This window comes from Cynocephalus volans, chromosome 11, assembly GCF_027409185.1.
Source record: "Cynocephalus volans isolate mCynVol1 chromosome 11, mCynVol1.pri, whole genome shotgun sequence".
NCBI lineage: Eukaryota > Metazoa > Chordata > Mammalia > Dermoptera > Cynocephalidae > Cynocephalus > Cynocephalus volans.
In genome coordinates, this window is record NC_084470.1 from 32,393,251 (window position 1) to 32,416,374 (window position 23,124).

At 36.0% G+C, this 23,124-nt stretch overlaps 1 protein-coding gene across 1 annotated transcript in view; it reads left to right on the forward strand.

Moving 5' to 3' along the window:
• The window catches only part of KCNH8 (potassium voltage-gated channel subfamily H member 8), a 375,230-nt gene extending 352,984 nt beyond the window's left edge, over positions 1-22,246 (forward strand). Inside the window, exon 16 of the mRNA XM_063115036.1 lies at positions 21,542-22,246. Within this exon, the coding sequence (XP_062971106.1) occupies positions 21,542-22,246 (705 nt within the window). The remainder of the gene's footprint in view (positions 1-21,541) is intronic.
• The last annotated feature ends 878 nt before the right edge of the window (positions 22,247-23,124 follow it).

The following is a 23,124-nucleotide window of genomic DNA, read 5'->3' on the forward strand; positions in this document are numbered from 1 at the left end:
GTTAAGAGAGTTTAAAAGATGTAGGGCAACTGCTAATATTAGAACCCTTTTGACAACATTGCTATTTCTGTATGGAAGAGTAAGAAAGTGTGACTCTGAGGAAATTCTTTGAAAATAACAACAAAAAGTGACTGTGGGGGCCGTGGGCTGTGTAAGTCAAATGCTCTATTTCTGAAAAGGTTTGTAGGTAAGGGTTAGAGTGCTTTCTGATTTCTGAAATCTAGCTGACCCAGAAAGACATTGCAGCAGAGCCTACCCAGGGAAACTGTATGCTCTGGGATAGCAGGCGTAAGGTGTAAACACACTGTTGGAGAAAGAGAATTAAGTCTGGAGAGAGAAAAATATTTAGATTTATGCTCTGTGACTTCAGGAAGGTGTTTATCTTCCCGAAGCTCAGATTTTTTCTCCAGCTGGCACTAGTAAAATACGTAATAGAGGATTGTTGTGAGGACTTAATGCCATATGTAAAGCACTGAGCATGACATCTTCCCTTAAGTGGTCAATAAATGCTGATTCCTTCCTCATACAAGGTAATGGTTCTTTTCAATAAAGGGTGACTCTCATATAAATGCCCTCCTGCCATTTAACAGTGTCCAGTAGAGAGTAACAGTGGAGAGAGAGTTAATCAATGTTTATGGAATAAAACAAAAGTGAGTAGACTTAAGAAAAAAATATTTGAATGTAAAAATTACTACTTTCCCCTAAGAGACTTTCCTTTTGCTATGAAGGTACTCAATATGAAATTAGAATAGAAAATAATATGGCAGCTTGTTTATATTTCAAAACATCTTATTTTAGCTAAAATTTTGATGTAATTGTGCTTCTCTATTAATTTAAAAAACACATACTGTAAGTCTTAGAGATTTAAGGGGAAATAGACACAGTACACCAATTTAACAATGCTTACCCATTACTCGATATTGCAATAAGCATATTAATGGTAAAATGATGATAAAACCAGGCAGAAAAGAACCTGCCAAGCTTAACAGAAAGATAAGGATAGCCATATTTGCATTTCTGAAATAAGAAAATGCAGTGGCTTGTTAAATTGTCCTTGCTCACCAAAGTGTGCTTCAGTTTGAATACTCTTATTGAAATTTTTAGCATTTTATTTTGTGGATATGTAAAGGAGCCATAGTTAGTATTAGGACATTTTAATCCATCTTGAGCCTTAAATGTATTAAGGAGAATGAAATGTGTAACATTCCTAAATAAAAAGTGAGCTTTGTAGAAATATAACAATTTATATTCATCTTTTAGAGAATAGTCTGGCTTTTTACACTGTTTATTAACTTTTTTTAAGCAGCTGTATTGAGATGTAATTAACATATCACACAATTCACTCATCAAATTGTACAATTTGATGGCTTTTAGTATAGTCACAGAACTATACATCCTTTACCATAATCAATTTGAGACCATTTCATTACTCCACGAAGAAACTCCACACTACATAACCCTCAACCCTAACAACTACAGCACCCCTCACCTCAGCCTTAGGCAACCATTAATCTATATTCTGTGTTTATAAATTTGCCTATTCTGGACATTTTATATAAATAGAATCATCAATATGTGGGCCTTTATGACTGGCTATTTTTAATTTAACATAATGTTTTAAGGTTCACCCATGTTATGGCATATGTGAGTACTTCCCTCCTTTTATTCCAGTGTATGGATATGCCACATTTTGTGTACCTATTCATCAGATGGACATTTGGGTTGTTACCATTTTGGGGTAGTATGAATAATTCTGATATAAACATTCATGTATAAGTTTTGTGCAGACATATACTTTCATTTCTCTTGGGTATATGAATATACCCTAGAATTGGAATTTCTGGATCATATGGTAACTATGCTTAAACATTTGAGAAAATTCCAGACTGTTTCCCAAAGCAATAGCAGCATTTTATTCTCCCAGCGGCAGTATGTAAAGGTTCCAAGCTCTGCAACTGTTTGTCAACAATTTTTATTTGTTATTATTTGACTGTTTTATTATAGCTATACCAGTGAGTGAAGTAGTATTCCATTGGGGTTTTGATTTGCATTTCCTTGGTAGTTAATAATATTGAGCATCTTTTCATGTGTTTATTGGCCATTTGTATATCTTCTTTGTAGAACTGTTTATTCAGATTCTTTACTCATTTTAAAATTGGGTTGTCTTTTTATTATTGACTTGTAAGAGTCCTTTTATATTCTAGATACAAATTCTTATCAAATATGATTTGCGATTTTTTTCTCTCATTGTGTAGGTTGCCATTCACTTTCTTTATGATATCTTCTGAAGAACAAAAGTAGTAATTCTGGTGATATTCTGTTTATTTTTTCTTTTGTTTCTTGTGATTTGGGCATTATATGTAAGAAGCCATTGCCTGTCTAGAAAACACTCACCCAAAAGAGCAAAATACAAATTTCTCTCAAGTGCACATGGAACATTCTCCATGTTAAACCATATGCTACACCTTTAAATAAGTCTTGATAAATTTAAAAGATTGAGATCATACAAAGATTTATTTCTATGTTTTCTTCTAAGGTCTTTGATTCATTTTTAGCTAACTTTTAAATATAGTGTGAGGTATGGGGGATGCAAAGGGGAAAAAGGAGAGGAGAAAGAGCCACAAAAATGGGTTAAATTGTATAATGATAAATAAAAATAAATAAATATAGTGTGAGGTATGTATTCAATTTTATTTAATATTTTTGTGTAGATATCAAGTTAGGTACCACAGGTATTAGGAGGAAATCTTACATTTTTTCACCATTGAGTACAATGTTAGCCACAGGTTTTTCAAAAATGAACTTTATCATGTTGAGGAAGTTCCCTGGTACTCCTAGCTTGTTGAGTGTTTTTATCATGAAGTCGTGTTAAATTTTGTTACACACTTTTTCTGCACGTATTGAGAGGGTAACATGTTTTTTGTTGTTGTTCTTTATTCTATTGATATGGCATATGAACATTCATTGATTTTTGCATGGTAAACCAAGCTTGCATTTCTGAGATAAATCCCACTGGTCATGGTGTATAATCCTTTCTATATATTGCTAAATTCTATTTGCTAGTATTTTGTGAGGATTTTTATATCTATATTCATAAGAGATATTGATCTGTAGTTTTCTTGTGATATCTATGTCTGTTTTTTGGTATCAGGGTAATACTGATCTCAGAATGAGTTGAGAAGTATTTCTTCCTCTTCTACATTTTGGAAGAGTTTTTGAAAAAATGCTATTAATTCTTCTTGAAGTATTTGGTATAATTCACCTGTAAAGCCATCTGGTCCTGGGCTTTTCTTTGTGGAAAGTTTTTTGCTTACTTAATTTGATTACTTTACTTGTTATAGGTCTATTTAGATTTTTTTGTTTCTTCTTTAGTGAGTTTGGTAATTTGTGTCTTTGTAGGGATTTGCCTTATTCATCTAAGTTATCTAATTTATTAGCTTACAGCGTTCATAGCATTCCCTTATGATTCTTTTTATTTTTGTAAGGTGGGCAGTAACATCCCTTCTCTCATTCCTGATTTTAGTAATTTGAGTCTTCTCTCTTTTTCTCTTAGTCAGTCTAGGTAAAGTTTTGTCAATTTTGTTGGTATTTTTCAAAAAACAACTTTTAATCTTGATTTTTTCATTGTTTTTCTATTCTCCATGTTGTTATCTTCTGCTCTGAATCTTATTTATTATTTACTTCATTCTGCTTTCTTTGTGTTTACTTTACTCTTTCTAGTTCCTTGAGATGAAAGAGTAGGTTTATTTTAGATTTCACTTCTTTTTTGATATAATCATTTATAGCTATAAATTTCCCTCTAAGCACTGTTTTAGCTGCATCTCATTAGCTTCAGTATGTTGTATCTTCATTTTCACTTATCTCACATTATTTTCTCATTTACTCTGTGAGGCCTTCTTTGAACCATGATTATTTAGTAATATGTTGTTTAATATCCACATATTTGTGAATTTTCCAACTTTCTTTATTATTTCCAATTTCACTTTATTGTGATTAGGGAACACACTTTGTGTGATTTCAATCATTTAAATTTATTGAAGCTTGTTTAATGTCATAGTATATGATCTAACATGCAGAATGTTCCATGTGCACTTGAGAAGAATGTGTATTCTGCTGTTGTTGGGTGAGTATTATATAGATATCGGTTAGGTCAATAGTTAAAGGTCTGGAATGCTCAATTTTTTTATTTCCTTATAGATCTGACCAGTTCTGTTATTGAAAGTGAGATATGGTGATCTCCAACTATTGTTGTCAGTTGCCTATTTCTCCTTTCAATTCTGACATTTTTTATTTTCTGTATTTAGGGCTCTTTTGTTAAGTGTATATATACTTATAATTTTTATGACTTCTGTGGTTAAATATATCTGGTATATTTTGCTTAAAACTAATTCATATTCTTAGAGATGCATTTTGGTCAATAGCATACTAAGGCTCTATGAATCCTGGCAATAAAAAAGTAAATTAGCTTATTTTCAGCCTGCATTGACCAAATGAATTTGCTTATTGATCACTTTAATGGCAAAATAACTATTAGTATTTTGTTTTCTACTAGCATGTCTTGGAACAGTATAGGAAACACTAGGCTAAAGAAGCAGCCTCCAGATGTTATCTAAAATGCTCTCTTTCTTCTTTAATTTATGCTATTTTGAGTCCCTGATTGGTTTTGCTCCAATGTATATACTAGCATTTATTCATTTTATTTTGGGTCACTTTCATTCTTGGTTTTTGCTTTTGCAATGGCTTAAAGTTCACTTCAGATACAGTCTTTACTGATTGATTTCTGTAGAGGTTTGTGCCATTCATATTTTTTCCAAAATCTAAACACACCTGCTTTTACTTTTATATACTGTGCTAGTCAGTGTTCTCCAGAGAAACAGAATCAATAGGAGATAGATAGATAGATAGATGATTGATAGATAGGTAGGTAGATAGATAGATAGATAGATAGATAGATAGATAGATAGATAGATAGAATAACAAATTGGCTCACACAATTATAGAGGCTGAGAAGTCCCAAGATCTGCATTTGGCAAGTTAGAGAACAAGGAGAGCCAGTGGTGTAAGTTCCAATCCAAAAGCTAGCAGGCTTGAGACCCAAGAAGAGCTAAGTTTTTGGTTCAAGTTGAAAGGCAGAAAATGACTGAAGTCCCAGATCAAGCACTCAAGCAGGCAGAGGTCCTTCTCATTTAGCTTCTTTGTTCTATTCAAGTCTTCAGTTGATTGGACGAGGCCCAGCCACATTAGGGAAGGCAGTCTTGCTTTATTTTATCTACTAACGCAAATGCTAATATCATTCAGAAACACCCTTACAGGCACACCCAGAATAATGTTTGACCAAATGTCTGGACACAACATAACCCAGTCATGTTGACACAAAATTAACCATCACATCCACTGACTGTCTTCTGTTCACTGGTCCAGTGGCTTTCTTTCCAGTTTAAGTCACTAACCTACTTCAGTGTCCATAGTGCTTTGATGGGGAAAATTCTTTCTCTTTTTAGGGATATAATAATGATTTTTAGACCCTGGTTGGGTCTAAAAAAATTTTTTTAAAGATTTCTTTATGGCAAAGATGTTATGGTTCTATATATGGGACAAAATTAAAACATTTTCTAAATGTTATACACACACACACACACACACACACAGAATGGAATACTACTCGGCCATGAAAAAGCATGAAATTCTGTCATTTTCAGCAACGAGGATGAGCCTGGAAGACATTATGTTAAGTGAAATAAGTCAGGCACAGAAAGATAAATACTGCATGTTCTCATTCATATGTGGAAGCTAAAAATAATAAAAGTAATAATAATTTGAACTTTTTGAAGTAGAGAGTAGAATTGTAGTTACTAGAGACTGGGAAGGCAAGCGGGGGTTAGGAAGAGGTTGGTTGATGGGCACAAAATTGTAGCTAGGTAGGAAAAATAAGTTCTAGTGGTATACAGTAGTATTAGACAACTATAATTAACAATAATTTATTGTATGTCCTCAAGTAGCTAGATGAGAGATGATCAAATATTCACATCACAAAGAAATTATAAAGTCTTGTGATGATGAATATGCTGATTTTATCATCACATATTCTATACATGTATTGAATGTATATATGTTCATGTATACATATACATGAAATATAACTCTGTACCCCATAAATATGTACAATCAATATGTGTCATTTAAAAGTAAATAAATTTCTTTATAAAAAATTTTTAATGTAGACAAGGAAAAAGAATTAAACATTTTCTTAAACTCAAGAATTTAGACTTCCAGGGAGAGGATGGACTAGAGATGCCCAGGGAGTGGGCACAGAAGAAGACTGAAATGGGCCCACTGCCACTGCTGCTGCAGTCACCAGTGCCATTGTCCAGTCCCAGAATCATCACCCATCTCAAAACAGCTCCCCATAGAGCAGCAGTCCTGTGGGTGGCCCATCACTGCAGCTGTGGACTCTGCAAACATGAGGGAGATGGCCACAGCTGTTGCCACTGCCACAAAGTAACCCCACTGCCACCAAAGACACAACAGATGCCAGGGAGGCAGTTGCAGCTGCTGACACTGCTGCTGCTGCTGCAAGGTACCCCAACTGCCACTGCAGACACTGTAGCTGCACAGGCCATCACTGTGGACACTGTAGCCACATGGACAGCTCCTGCAACAGCCACTGCTGCGGTTGCTGCAACAACCAGCACCACCAGGCAGACACCACAGCTGTGCATGCAGTCAACTGCTGCTGGAGCCACCGCTGCCATGTGGGCAGCCTACCAAAGCTACCTCCACAATGACTGCCACCGCAAAGGCAGCCTGCTATCACAGCAGCAGCCACAGAAGCCATTACTGCTGTGCAGGTAGATAATGCATTGACACAAGGACCACCCAACTGCATTGACACAACGAGGGTCATCAGCAGAGTCCAGAGAAGAAGAGTAATAGAAGAAGCAACTGCTTTACCAGATGATCAGACATCAATGTAGCAATACTAAAAATATGGAAAAACAAGAAAATATGAGTTCACCAAAGGAATACAATAATTCTCAAGTACCAGACCCCATAGAGCAGGAAACCCTTGAAATGACTGAAAAGAAATTCTGAGCACCAATCTTAAGGAAGTTCAATGAGATACAAGAAAACACAGATAGGTAACACAATGAATTGAGCAAATCCTATCCAAGATATGAAGGAGGAAATTTACAAAGAGATTAATACTTTTAAAAAGAATGTAGCAGAACTCATGGAACTGAAGGAGTCATTCAATGAAATAAAAAACACAATTGAGAGCTTAAGCATCAGGCTAGAACAAGCAGAAGAAAGAATTTCTGACACCCATATGTAGAATTGAACTAGAACTATAACTCTCACCATATAACAAAATCAACTTAAAATGGATTAAAGACTTAAATATAAGACCTGAAACTATAAAACTCTTAAAAGAAAACATAGGGTAAACACTTCAGGAAGTAGGACTGGGTAAAGACTTTATGAATATATCCCCAAAAGCACAGGAAACAAAAGGGAAAAAAAAAAAAAAAAAACTGGATTATATCAAACTAAAAATTTTCTGCACAGCAAAAGAAACAATTAACAGAGAGAAAAGACAACCTACAGAGTGGGAGAAAATACTTGCAAACTATGTATCTGACAAAGGATTAATATCCAGAATATACAAGGACCTCAAACAACAGTTAAAAAAACCAAAAAAACAAGTGACCGAATTAAAAAATGGGCAGAGAAAATTTAAAAAATAAATAAATAAATAAATAAATAAATAAATAAATAATGGGCAGAGGAGCTGAATAGGCATTTCTCAAAGGAAGATATACAAATGGCCAACAGACACATGGAAAAATGCTCAACATCACTTAGCATCAGGCAAATGCAGATCAAAACCACACTGAGGTATTATCTCACCCTAGTTAGACTGGCTATTATAAAAAATACCAAGAATAACAAATGCTGGTGAGAATGTGGAGAAAAGGGAACCCTTTTACACTATTGATGAGACTGTAAATTGGTGCGCCCATTATGGATTTTCCTCAAACCTTATGGATTTTTCTCAAACAATTACAGATAGAACTGCAACATGATCCAGCTACTATTGCTGGATCTATACCCAAATGAAAGGAAATCATCATGTAGAAGGGATACCTGCACTCCCATGTTTATCACAGCTCTGTTTACCATAGCCAAGAGATGGAATCAACCTAAATGCCCATCATCAGATTACTGGATAAGGAAAATGGTGTATATTTACACAATGGAATACTACTTTTCCATAAAAAAGAATGAAATACTGCCATTCACAGCAACATGGATAAACTTAGAGAAAATCACCTTAAGTGAAATAAGCCAGGCACGGGAAAAGAAATACCTCATGTCCTCACTCATAAGTGGGAGCTAAAAAATAATCAAATAAATTTTAATAAAAAGGAAACAAAAGGATACAACAATCACAATAATACATTGAACATTCAAAAGTAGAGGAACAGAACTGAGGTTACTAGAGGTGGGAAAGGGGGAGGGGGAGGAGAGTAAGGGAGGAATTGGTAAAGATCCATGAAAAACAATTACATTGTATGTTTGATGTACTAATTATCCTGATTTGAGCATCACATATTGCACACAGGTACTGATATTAAACTTTGTACCCCACAGATATGTACAGTCAACTATGTTACAATAAAAAATTAAAACATAAAATTTTTTAAATTTAAAATATAGAATTTAAAGGTATTTTAGTTTTGCCTTTTACAACTTTGTGTATTGTAAATTATACATGTGTTTGATGAGAACCAATATTTGGGGGAACCTCGTTCTATTCCTGATGCACACTACCTCGCCAGAAATCTCACTGAGTGATATGGAGCTTTTTGTTTCATTTGACACAGTAGCACATTGTTAACTTTAAGAGACATGAGAAGCCCATTTGTATCATCTTGGCTTCTAGCATTGTAGAGACTTTGCTCTTATTTCTATTGAGTCCAACAGAAAGGTTTCTTCTTTTCAGAGATGATCGTGTTTGCCTTACATTTCATAATTGAATCATAGGTCATCTCCTTTAAAAATAGCTATTCCAGTCATGTCCTTATATCTACCATTTTCATAAGGCTTTAAAGATAATTTTTTTTATATAGTCCTTAAGACCCAAAAGTCAAATTTCAAATTTTGTTTTGTAACATCGATATTATTTAACTTTTCTTCTACTTGTTTTTTTTTTTTTTTTTGAGAGCACCTTTTTAATCCCCTTCATTAGTCAACTAGAAAGGGTATCAGTTCTCTTCTTCCTAGACATATATTAATGAGTCCCAGGCACAAGTCCTTATCATCTGTCTCCATTCCTATGCACTAAAGAAGCTTACCCAGCCCAGTCCTCTGCACATGACTCAGCTTCATGTTCCAGCCATGCAGAAAAGCATGATGCTTCTTCCTATCTGCATATTGTATTTTTTACTGAAGCATAATAGGTTATACATACTTTAAGGGTACAATGTTGACTATCATCACTAGTGTACAATATACGTAAAGTGTTCAACGTCACTACTCATCAGGGAGATGTGAATCAAAACCACACTGAGATATCAACTCAACCCATTCAGATTGGCCATTATTAAAAAGACAGAATAACAAATGCTGGCAAGGACATGGAGAAAGAGGAACTCTTCTACATTGTTGGTGGGACTGTAAACTAGCACAGCCATTATGAAAAACAGTATGGAGTTTCCTCAAACAACTACAGATAGAACTACAATATGATCCTGCAATCCCACTTCTGAGTGTACACCCAAAGGAATGGAAATCATCATGTCGAAGGGATACCTGCACTCCCATGCTCAGTATTTAACTCTTCTTTCCTCATTTTCAACCTCTTCAAAAAGTCTAGTAACTCTTTCTAAAATGTTGAAGTGTCCTGCTGTTATAGGATAATTCTACTGAGGCAGCAAACTCCAAATCTCACTGATTAAAATTTATGTTCTGTTCAAGAGAAATGCCTAACACAGGTCACCAGAAGGGGCTTCACCATCTGGAACATTGCTGATTGACTGTCTTCCATTTGAAAAATAGACCACAGACAATCATTTGGCTCAAAATTAATACACATCACTTCTTTCATATTTCACTAGTCAAAAGTAATTCCATAGGCACAATTAATTTCAAGGGGCAAGAAAGTAATCTTTGTGTACCCCGGAAGAAATGGAAAATTGGATACTGGCAAACACTAGCAATATCTGGCATAGCCCTCAAAAATTAACAGGGAGATTTTGTCTCCTATTTAATTTTGCTCAAGGTTTAATGCCAAAATATTATCAAATAAATGTATCATATAATATCCAAGTAAACAAATTCGAATAATGAAATGTCTTCCACTGGAAAACAGAGAGACAATATCTGTAGTTGTCTAGGTTATACTCAACAAAACTAGTAGATCAGTGAAGTCTCCTTGAGTCAGAGGTGGAATAATAATAAGACAGGTTATTCTTTAATTAAGAGTTGCTTAACTACTTTTCTAAATGCCCATGAAAACTCAGGATTCTATCAATATTGCACATAAAGAAATGTACGTAAGTAATACATTATGGGAAAGTTCAATCCTTAGTCCTCTGAAATAGTGTTCCCATTATATCTTTTCATCAACAATTGGGTCAACTGAAATATACTGACAGAATTGACAGGTCATCCCAAGATCTGTCCATATAGGCTCCTTTCTTCCTCATCCTAATCATATGTAGTTCTTAATCATCAGTCCTCAAAAGCAAAATTTTAAAAAGGTTGTCCATCTACTTTTTCCTACAGAAAAACAAAATCTTTTAACTACTGGCAAAACCATTGTGTGGTTTTTTTTAATTTACATATGTGTTATTGATGTTAATGCCACATTTTGAGGATACAGGTTTCTAACTGCAATATATTCAACTAATTCATACTTTATAGGACTCTTTTTGGTTATTTTCTATTCCCAAACCCATATCAATAGACAGATTTGTAGCTCTCATGAGAGTTTTACTGATTTTAAAAAAAATCTAAATAATAGTGTGGATCTCTCAAAAGAGAAAAAAGGTGTACAAGTGTGCCACTCAGAAGATTTTCCTTTATGTGTGGATTTAAAATGCATGTCACTTTTGGAGATTGGCTGCTGTTGCCCTCTTTATCTGCAATTACTTATATATAGGCCTCTTCTCATCTTTGAATAGAAGGACTAAATGGATATATCAGTAATGGTCCAAGTAGAGCCCTATGCCACATTCCAAATGGGCAACCTGAGCAAAGTTGAATAAAAGGAGTATCCACAAAAGAGTTGGTAGAGTTTGAAAACACAAGGGGTGGATTCAAAACACAAGGGGTGGCAGTGTTTTCAAACAAGTAGAGTTTGAAAACACTACCCCTCCCAATAATAACAGAAGTTCACTACAATTCCTAGGTCAGAAGGGGCCAGAGTACTGAGCAGTTACAGAAACTTGAGCCAGAGAAAGGTGGATGGGAGGGCCACCTGACAAGAGCTGTGACCTTTTATTGGGATCTTCTGTGACCTTCCGCCCACCTCAGTCCTGCAGGGAAGCGACCAGGGGAGCACATACCCCAACTTCCCTCTCCTACCTCCACTGATCTGCTGGTGTTCATAGCCCTATCAGACCTCTATTGCACTACATAGTTTATTTATTTAAATTGTTCATTGTCTTTATCCACCATTAGAATGTCAGTTCAATGAGGATAAGAATTTTTATCTACTTTGTTCTCTGCTGTATGGTTGGCACATAGTGGATACACATTTATCGTTGATGAGTAAAGAAAAGACACTTGGAATGTGCATTATATCTATTTTAACTACCAGACATTAGTACATTGAATAGAAGAAAAAAAAGGAATCTCAATTTTAAGTTCAAAAGGACATTAGAAATCCTGACACGTGAGATGCTCATATCACAGACAAGTAAACTGAGGCCCAGAGATTATCATGTATATAACAAGTGGGATGGAAAGCAATAGAAATAAGATCTGACTCCCAGTCAAGAAGGTTTTCTTGACTGGGTTAGCTTTCAAAGAAGCCTGTGGGCTTGAATCTTTGGTTCCTTAAATTAGCCACATATATACTTAATTTTGAGACTTGATTAAACCATGGACAGATAATTTCAGATAAGATGTTTTTTCTGAAAAATGCCGACATTTATTTTGGGTTAATATGCAAGATGCAATGAAATTCAAATGACATTAAAATATAGAAAATGAGATTTAGTCATGTGAGAAAGAAGAAAGACTTCTGACATTCAGATGGATAGGATGTTCCCACTGTTTAGAAAAATTAGGGTACTAAAAGAAGATTTGGATCCCAAGCCATAAATATTAAATAAGAACAAATGCCCTCTATACATTCAGATTGAGTCAAACGTTTTATAAAACATACTGAGAAAGATCAAAGTAAATATGACATTATCTCAAAGAAATAATGCAAAATTTTCAAAAGGCCATTTGCTATAGCATTCTTTCTAACGCATAACGAAAAGGCATGGGTCTCATGATTGTCTTAAGAAATATTCCCTGTAAAAAGCAGCACAGGTTAACGATCTGATGTCAGGATGCCAACTGGTCAGGTTTCCTCTGTTATGTCTTTTCCCCCTAATATTTAGAATTTTGTTTCTGCAAAGTAGTCAAAAAGCTAACATAGACCTGCTCTGTCCACTTAGCAACTTAGTATCAAGTGATTTGACTTGTCCTTGTCACTTGTAGAACAAAGCCTTCTTTTAAAAACTAAATGTTTTCCCAGATATGTTTCCCATTTCTGACTATTCTGCATGTTAGCATTTCCAAAGCTAAAAGAAATAGTACATTTTAAAGCAAATAAATGATGAACAGTTTTAAAGGAGTGATAAGGCAGGAAAGGGAGAGAATCTACGTGTAATTTACTAACTTATTGATGTTGGGTTTTTTTATTATTTTTAAATTTGATATTGGGTAATAAGATACTATTACCATGACCAAGTGCCGGCTTCAGTTGATGATCTGCAAGCTCACTTTCCAAACTGAATCCCCTCAGCTTTGGAGATGAGGGAGTTTCTGTTCAAATAGCATTTATTAAAGTGTTTATTAAGGAAACATGTTTTTTTGTTTAAAACTTCGTTATCAAAAAAGCTTGAGTTGGGGAAAGGGGTCTGCCAGTGATTAAAAAAGAACTCTTTTTAAAGCTCTGAAACAAACATTAAGTACCATGGTGCTATTACGGCCTTCCCCTACACCTTGCTGGACAGTCTTTCTCACGAGGTGTTTATTACTCAGTTGCTCCAAGAGTAAAAAATGAATCTCTACATTCATTAAAATAAGAAGCCCATCACTTGCCCTTCCTATGTTTTTGTGCACATTGATTGGCAATAGTTGAAAACGGGTCATTGAAAAGTACAATACCAGATATGAAGAGAAAACAATTATAAAAGTTAGTTTTTTTATGTAAAATATGTTGGGGGTGTTTTTAATAATTAAACGTATAATAATATATTTACAAAAATGAGATTCTAGTGTGCATAATGAGTATTTTGTTTTTCTCTTTTTAACCATGAGCTATTTGAAGCATATAGAAATTGATATAACAGCAGATGTCCAATAACTAACTTCATTGTAAAAAAGACAACCAAAAAACATGTGCTTCCTAAAAGAACCAAACTCCACCTACAGATTTGCCAAAGGAAATGAAAACCTAAAATTTAAACTCTTACTGAAAGATCAGTACATGAGGCGTTAACTAAAGGGACTAGTTCCATGAGAATCGGGAATAAGATCATACAATATTTGCTGAACTCATAGAAGCAGAGAGTAAAATGGTGGTTATCAGAGCCTGGGGAGGTGTGGGTACTAGAAAGATGGTTGGTCAAAGGGTACAACATTTCAGTTAGGTGAAATAAATTCAGGAGATCTATTGTACAACACAGTGATTATAATTAACAACAATATATTGTATATTGGAAAATTGTTAAGAGAGTAGATTTCAAATGTTCTCTCACAAAGAAATGCTAAGTATATGAGGTAATGGATATATTAGCTTGATTTAGTCACTCCACAATGTATACATATATCAAAACATCACGTTATACAACGTAAATATATGGTATTTTTATGTGTCAGTTAAAAAAAAAGTCAAAATTTAAAAAAAAATTTTTTGGAAAGAAAAAAAAGAATTGGGGAATTGGGACTACTGATCTGACCCCATAGAGCATGAAGTAGTAGTATTTGAATCACCTGGGAACTTGTTATTAATGCAGAATTCCAGGGGCTCCACTCCAGACCTACTGAATCTGAATAAACACTTTGTCAAGATCCTCAGGTGATTCCTGTAAACATTAACTTTTGACGAGCATTGTTCTGTACAATTGCTATCTGAGAGGAGACAGACTTATATTTGGTGTTCACTGATAATAGTGAGGATCCCTTAGCTAGACAGTAATTTGGATACTGGTCAAACTTTGTCACAGAGACCAGGAAAACAGATGAGGAAAGCAAAGTGTTGGTAAAGAGTGGATTACCATAGTACAGCTGAAGTAATAAAGTTACGTCCAAAGGCTTGAGATTGCAGAAATTCAATGAAGCCATTGAAGTAATCACTTTCAAGACTATAATTGGCTATTTTGTATCAGTAATACTAGACTTGTAATTCTTCTCCTATTATAATTTAGAGGCATCAGCTGCACTTGCAAAAGTAAAACCCTGAGTACTATTCCTGTATGACCAAGGACAAACCATTTCACCTTCCAACATTCTAGTCTTTCCAGCTGTAGACAAAGATTTACAACTTTCGTTAGTAATGGGATTGAGGTTCTTATTTGGATGAGATGCATGCAAGTGCCAAGAAAGATTATTATTTTAGCTGACAGAAAAAAAAAAAAAAAGACTGTCACTTGGTTTTGAATGCTTTGTGAAGCAAAAGACACAAGTATAAAATTATGCTGATAGTCTTTTTGTTTTGCCTGCTTATGGAGTTTGAACTTGTCTGAATCCTATGATAAATTTGCAACATAACAAAGGATTAAATGAAAGGCCATTTAATTACCTGAATCATAGCTTGTAAAAATGTATGTGTCAGTGGGGCAGAAGGAGAGGATTGGTGTAATTAATATCCCTGAATTTAGGAAAATTGTGTCTAGCAGAAAAATGTGTACATATTTGGCAAAAATTGAGTGACAGGTCAAGAACTCTTCAAGCTAAAAAGATTATGTCAACAGATGCATTCCCCATCTGCTCACTGAATGCACAAAAATGGAAATCCCATTTTTCTGCAGATCAACTGAAGCTCAAGTTATGCTCAGAGGCCATGAATCACATCATACTAATAGCCAAGATTGAGATATGTAAAATATATATAAAATGAAGGGAAGCTATTTTTATGTGAAATGTCAAAGATACATTTCTTTTCTGGTCTTCATTAGAAACTTATACTTCTGTTCCCAAAAAGCACAATCTAAAGATATACCAGAACAGCAAATTGGTGTTGACACCAAAACACACCCAAAGCAAATATACAAGCTGACAGTGCCTGGTGTTATTGGAACAATAGGTCACCAGTATCACAGATGGATTGTTTAAACCATGTAATAACACAATGTTTTAAAATCTTCCATTTTGTAATGGTGGAGACTTCCATAAGACACCCGAGATCATATAAAATATTCTTACTGCTAGAGGTATAGTGACATCTACTTCTGTATGTTGTAGTGTTATTTAGGAGAGATTGGTGAAAGCGAGTTATGTAAGTTCAATTGAAAATAACAAAAAACTCATATTAAGAAATTAACGGTGCAATTTACAATTCATTAAATTACTCATGTATCAACAAAGATTTATAGAGCACCTACTATGTGGCAGGATTTATGCAGGAGTTTGAGCTGCTATAAAAAAACAATAAAGACATGTATCTGCCCTTCCCTTCCCCCAGCCCCACATTGGTCCTTATTAAATTCTGATCAACACCAGGGTGCACATTCTTACATTTTTGCCTACACATCCTTCATAGAAAATTCTCAGTCTATCTGACTGCAATTACTCTTGGACTAGAAATATAGGATCTTAATCAACATTTTTCATTGGTCCCAGTCATTGCTGTTACTATTTGCTACTGCAAAGATCCATGCAAGGCAATACTAAAAACCAGAGACTCTTTCTTTCTATATTAATTACGTAAAAGTGTTAACAGGAATGGTTTATCTCTCCATGTTGAGGTAGAAGAAGAGTTATACAGATAACTTTGTTTTTCATTTTCTTTGAGCTAAATTAGCTGGATTTAGTTTCCTGGATTAGTACGTCCTACCACACAGAAGTTTTCAACTAAGCTTAATGCCTAGAATGCATTATCAATCCAGCCACCAGAGATTCTGACATAATACCAGTTATATGGGGACTAAAATATTACATCCTTTATATTAATCCTCATAACAAAGCCCTTGTGGAAATATGAAGCAGAGGAGGGTGAGAACATGACATCAATGGAGCTAATTAAACATGAGAGGAGTAAACCAGATACTCTGGAAATGTAGGGCAACTACGACTATTTTTAAGCCAGCAGAAGTTTTGAGGAAACGTGGATGTGGAAAAGTAGAAAAGTTGTGGTAGTTGATTCCCTTTTTCCCTTTTTAGGGGTATGGAAATATCAGTATGTGGATTATCAAGGCAATTGGCAAGTCTGTTGTCACATGGGTGCTTCTATTCATGACAGGAGGTGTTGCTCAGCAAGAGAAATGCATTTCCTGCAAACTTGCTATACACCTGATGATTTGTGTGGTTAATGCATGATGCTGGGAGAACAGAGAAGGAAAGAATCTTTAGGTGCCCCAAAGTTTTGGATAGAAAACTGAGCCACTTGGAAGCACAGATGGTGTTTTCATCACTTCTTCGTTCTAACAGTTGGGACTTTAGGAGGGGTAGAGAAATCTTGGGTATGAACAATTGGCTATGCAGATGGTGATGGTGAACTGGTTTGGCCAACAGTTTTAAATTCCAGACACATGGATTCTTACCACAGAAGAATAAGAAGGATGAAGAAGAGGAAGAAGGGAAAAAAAAAAGAAGAGGAGGAGAAAATGGATAAAGAAAATGTAACAAGTAAGAGAGAAATGTGTATCAAGTCACATTTTCTTTATCCACTGTCTTTATAAGTAGGAAGAATCAGAAGGCCACATCTAAAATAGCAGGGATGCAAAAAGTTCACCAAATTTTGGTTGGTAAGCAACGCTGAATAACTTAATTGAATTTGTCACTTGGCATTCATAGTGTAGTTATGGGATCTGGGGATCAGTAAATGGAGGAAATTTCGCAGAGAATTAAAATTACCCACGGAAACCAAGTGTGTGCTGGGATAAATGGCAAAGCAGTAAGATAAGTGAAGTCTAGCAGAAGTCTTGGCCAGTGGAGACCCATTTCTACAATTATGAAGGTAGCACAGTAAGAGAAAAGAGATTTTTAACAGCGAAAATCCAGCCTGCTTTCAAAGACTAGGGGATAGTTGTGGCTATGGTTTAGGAAATTTATATATAAAAAGTTTAACAGTCATATAACACCTACTTTTAATATATGTACTTGGAATGAAGAAGACCAGTTACAAATTTTCCAATTCACAGGATGCAGATTTCCTCAGGATATTTATGGTAAACTCAGGAGATATAATGAGATCAAAATTGAACCATATGAGAACAAAATTGAACTGATATGAGAACTAAAACGTCTTTCAAAATGGCAGGCATTGCGTTCATTTTTACATTCTAGATTTACCAAGTGCATGTTGTGTTCTAGGCATCGCCCTGAGTCCAGGAAATGCTGAGATAAATAATAGTGTCTACTCTCAAGGAACTCATGGCCTAGTTGGGGACAGACAGTTTTGTATAATGCAAGGTGATCAGGGCTAAAACTATGTGAGTACCAATGAGAGGTCAAGAAAAAGCTCTGCAGAGAAAATCAAGTACTAGAAGTTTGAAGGGAGAGAAGAAACTTAACAGGCAGAAAAAGGCAGAGGAGAAGAGCCCTGGTTTAGAGGGAACAACATGCCTCAGGGCAGTGATAGCCTGCAAGGGGCAACAGCAGGGCAGGCACCGGGGCCACTAGAAAATGAGGCGGGGCTTGTGAAGGGCTTTGTAATACCTCCTCAGAAAGAGACAGTGTTTTCTAACATGAGTAATAGAAACAGTTAAAGATTTTAGGCTGTTGAGGCAAGAGGGAAAACTTTTAAATAAGAATGATTTTGTTTGCTTGTTTTTATTGACCTATTTCTTTGCAGTGGTCTGGTTGCAAGTTGCATTTTGAGGACGTATTTCCTTAAATGGACAGAGACTTGTTTGCAAAGTAGCAACGTCAAATGCATGTCTTCTCACCAGGCCATGGAGACGCCCTGGAACCTCCTCACCCTCAGAAAGTAGAGACACTGCCTTCTTTGCTTTCCACCTATGATTGAGACTAAGGTCTTCCCTGTTTTCGAATGAATTTTGTTAGCCAGCTCAGAGGGAAGTAGCAAAAGAAAGTGCAGTAAAACTTTACTACATTTTCTCTGGCAGTATGTTATCGCCTTCAGTGTCATCACAGTCTCCATCTCCAGGAGATGCTATCTTTCCTTGTGACAACTGTCCTTGAAAAGGGAGAGATCCCTTACCTAATAGGGATTAATTCCCTCACGTAACTTTAATAAGGTGCACGGGTGTGCCTTCAGAGACACACTGACAGAAATCTTCCCTAATATAAATCAATCATTACCCTTCAGAGCTAAAGAAAGTTCTATTTCCTTGAGTACTTTGCTCTTTTTAGTTCAAGCAAGGATAGGAATTTGTTTTCTGAAAATGTCAATGCTTGCTTACATTCTTGGAGCCAGTCAAGACTCTGGATTAACATGCAAAGTTCATGGCCTCAGTTGTGACAAATGCACAGCAAAAGTTAGATGTCAGGAATGTCGCTGGGGAAAGAGATTTCAAACATGGGAAAATATCTGTTTATTTTGAGAGCTAGAAAAATAGTTCATCAGAAATATGTCTGTTAACATGTGGTCTGGTTCCTCTTTTTACCCTTTTTACCCTGTGGCAAGACTTTTTTTTTTTTTTGGCATATATGTAATGAAGAGTTTTTACTGTGTTTAATCAGTCTCCTAGTTTTTTATTTTTATTTTTTTCATTATTTATTTATTTATTTATTTATTTTAAATTTTATTTTGTCAATGTACAATGTGGTTGATTATTGTGGCCCATTACCGAAACAGTCTCCTAGTTTTTTAGAGGGGACACTGTTACTTAATGTTGAATAACATTTCAGACAGCTTTTACTCATGAGACTAGCTTTTTGGTTCATGGTGCTCTTTACAAATTCTGAGTACATTACCAATAATTTTTCAACTCTCTGAGAAGCAATTTCTCCTTCTCCATGTGATAATATAGAATAGCAGAAAAAGTGCCAAACTTAGAAGCCCTGAATTCTAGACCTAAGACTGCGTGATTCATGAAATAAGTGACCTTAAAAGTTCCATTTCACCTCTGGGTCTTGGTGTCCCCATTTTACATCTTAGGAAAAATATATCCCTGTCTATCTCAGTGCTGTTTGTAGATCTAATGGTGAAAATGTTTCTGAAAGCATGTTATATTATAAATTCATTCAGTCTTTATTGAATAACATAAGTGCTGATGTGCCTAAAATTCAAAATTGTTCTTCAAATACTGTGTCTTTATTCAATCCTCAATAAAAGACCTATTGAAAGCGCTTATATTGGGAGCTAACCTACTGTGGCCCTGTTGAGTTTGATAAAGAAATTAAGCTTAGACAACCTGTAGAAATGGATGGTTAATATGTCTCTTTAACCATCTCATTTCATGGAAGCCTTCTTCCCTGAAATTTTAATAGAACAGCTAATCAATTCCAGATGGAACCCTTGTGAATGTCTGTAGTACAGAGATCCTTTAAGTGTGATCCACAGACTAGAATTGAGGCTTGACACATGATAAAATTGACAACCTGTAGTAAAAATTTTGGAGCACATTGAATCTTTCTCAGATTCACTGTTTCACTTCTTAAATGTGAGGGTGAGAGGTATCTTCTTGTTACCAGAAGCTTTAGATCTGCTAAAAAGCCTGGATGAATGTTTAGTTGAGTCCCTCAAGTTCCATGCCAGCAGCAGAACAGAAATAGTTTTGGACTGGCAATTCCAGAGCAGGTGTTGCCAGTTGGTTGCCTGAACCATGGGAAAAAAAAACCTCCTTCTGGCCTTTTTTAGATGCCTGCTTTTGAGCAGTGCTACCTCCCAATGGGGCTGCCAGGGAGAATTAGTCTCAGAATGCACTCACAAAAAGAAGACTGAATTAAGTTTCTGGATGAATGAGAAATGTGTGCTTAAATGTTGAAGAAAGTCTGCCCAAAACAGCAATCTTGGTTTTGGCATCACTGAAATTGAACTTCACTTTTTTTTTTTTTCCTACCGATGGTGTTTTAGCCAATGGCTTCAGCTGCTTCTATTGCAGTTTTGCAGTTCATGATAGTAAAATCAAGTCATAAGGAAGTCTTTTATATGATATGAAGTGTTACAGCAATGAAGACAAAATATCACAACATTGTGTTAGTGTTCAGAATCTAACCAAAGACTACAAAATATATGTGTGTCCTGCTTTCTGAAATACTGAGTTGTCCTCACTTTAAGAAATACAAATACTTCAGAAAAGTTAGATTTAAGGCAGGTCTTCTGGTAGTCTTCCATGATAAAAAACTGATGTGGTGGTTAGGAAAATAAATCCTCAGTGAATTTTATTATTCATTTTAATGTAAAATAAAGACTCCTCGGTGGTTCTTAAGTGTTTGGGGGCCTTATCTCCTTTGAGAATCTGATGAAAGCTAAATGTTTCACCTAGAAAACTGAACAAAGCACATACCACACAATTTAAGTTATAATTCCATGGGGTTTCTGGTTCATTTATAGTTTCCAGGACTCCCAGGTGCCCCACAGTGTATATCGGCACCTAGCCACCTCTCAGTTCTTTTTATTTCTTTCCAACTCTTATTTTCCCTGAACTCTCTTTGTAAAGGATCTGATGTGAGTTCTGATCACTCTCGCCATCATGGAAGGCTGCTCTGTCTCTGGACCTATGATAAGCATAGACCTCAACTAGAAACTCCAAGAGACACCATCACTAGGTGTCTACTCTGAACAGGTATTCATGCTCAGTGTGCTGAGTGCTTCACATGCAAGATCTGCCTCTCCACATAGTTTTGAAGTGTCTGATAATTTTTGTGCACCACTGTGTATCTCATTCTTTCAGAGAAAGAAAAAGATAACATCAGCATTTAAGAAGTGATGGATCTATATCTCTAATTCTACAAGAATCCCGGGACCACTGATTAAGAGCCCCAGACTACTTATGGCTTTAGATCAGGATGTATGTCCATCTAGATACACAACCCACTGATTCACCACTTGGGCTTGGTTGATTTGGAATTGGAGTAGCCTTTCAGGCCTTCTGATTAAGAAATCTAAGTTCCCTACTTCACTGCTTTGAAATTTGGTCACTTTCATGTAACTCTAACTATTGCCTCTTGCTTTGCTTTACCTACACAGGTAACAACCTTGACTCAGGAGGTCTCCCAGTTAGGTAAAGACATGAGGAATGTGATGCAGCTTCTGGAAAATGTTCTGTCATCTCAACAGCCACCACGATTTTGCTCTCTGCACACCACCTCTGTGTGTCCCTCCAGGGAGAGCTTACAGACCAGGATGAGCTGGAGTACACACCAACCTTGCCTACACTTGCAAACAGGTGGGGCTGCTTATACTCAAGCACAACTTTGTCACAGCAGTGTCACCTCAGACATTTGGAGTGTGGATCCCTCCTCTGTGGGGAGCAGCCCCCAACAAACTGGAACTCATGAGCAAAATCCTGCAGACAGTGCACTTTATAATTCTCCAAACCTTGATTATTCACCTTCCCACTACCAGGTTGTCCAAGAAGGTCATTTGCAATTTTTAAGGTGCATCTCTCCACATTCAGATACTACTTTGACACCTCTGCAGTCTATTTCAGCGACTCTCTCATCCTCTGTCTGCTCCTCCTCGGAAGCATCTTTGCACCTGGTTCTCCCAAGCAGATCAGAGGAGGGCAGCTTCGGACAGGGAGCTGTTAGTTCCTTCAGTCTGGAAAACTTGCCAGGATCTTGGGACCGAGAAGGAATGGCATCAGTCTCTACCAAGCCCTTGGAGAACTTTCCATTGGAAATTGTCACAAGCACAGCAGAAGTGAAAGATAACAAAGCCATAAATGTATGATATCAGTGCACATGGTGCAGCTGCCAATTTCACCCCGCCACTGCATGACTGCTTTAGTTTGCCTTTTTTGCCTCTGGCGGGCATGAAGACTGGGCAAAGCTGGGAATCCTACAGAAGAGAGCGTGAGGAGCAAGGGAAAGGCAGAACCACCTCCATACTGTAGCAAACAGTTTCTAGATCCTAGAAGCATAATAGAAACATTTTTCTGTACAGGTATTAACTTACTGGTCTGTTTGACAGACTTTGGTAAAAGTCCAAAGACCCTCAGGGTCTGAGCAGCTAGAAGTCCCAGACAAAGAACTTGTGGATTAGTTTTGTCCTAGATGGCTTTTGTGAAGGGCAGCAAAGGTTTTTCCTGAGTGCCTGCTTGTCATTCCTGAACAATATCCATAGCACTGTTGGCCTCAGGAGTGCACAGCTCCTGCTGATCTATTTTTCTTTTTGTGAAGGCAAAGGGACAATTATCACTGCATGTCATCTCCTAGACAATCAGTCAAATAGAGCTGGTGGCCAGTGGTTAGCTATTCGCACGTTATTTGCCATGTAAATGAAAATGTCTTTATTTATCAAAAAAAAAGAGGCTATTTTTATATCCTTGGTATGAAATATGTATTTAAACTATTTAAAATATTTATAAAGAAATGAATGTTTTCTTTTCATTTTGGTAAAAAAAATACAAACACTTGCCGTTCTAACAAGAAATGCACTACTGTTATGTAGATCAAAAATTATTTATTATTAAGAGGATGTAGTTTCTAAAGGAATCCCCTTTTATCTGCATGCAATTTGCAACAAATGTATTCTCACTACAAAAGAAAAGTGAGGTCATATTTTATTAATGAAATAAAAACGTGGACTGAGTGCCAACTACATGAGCT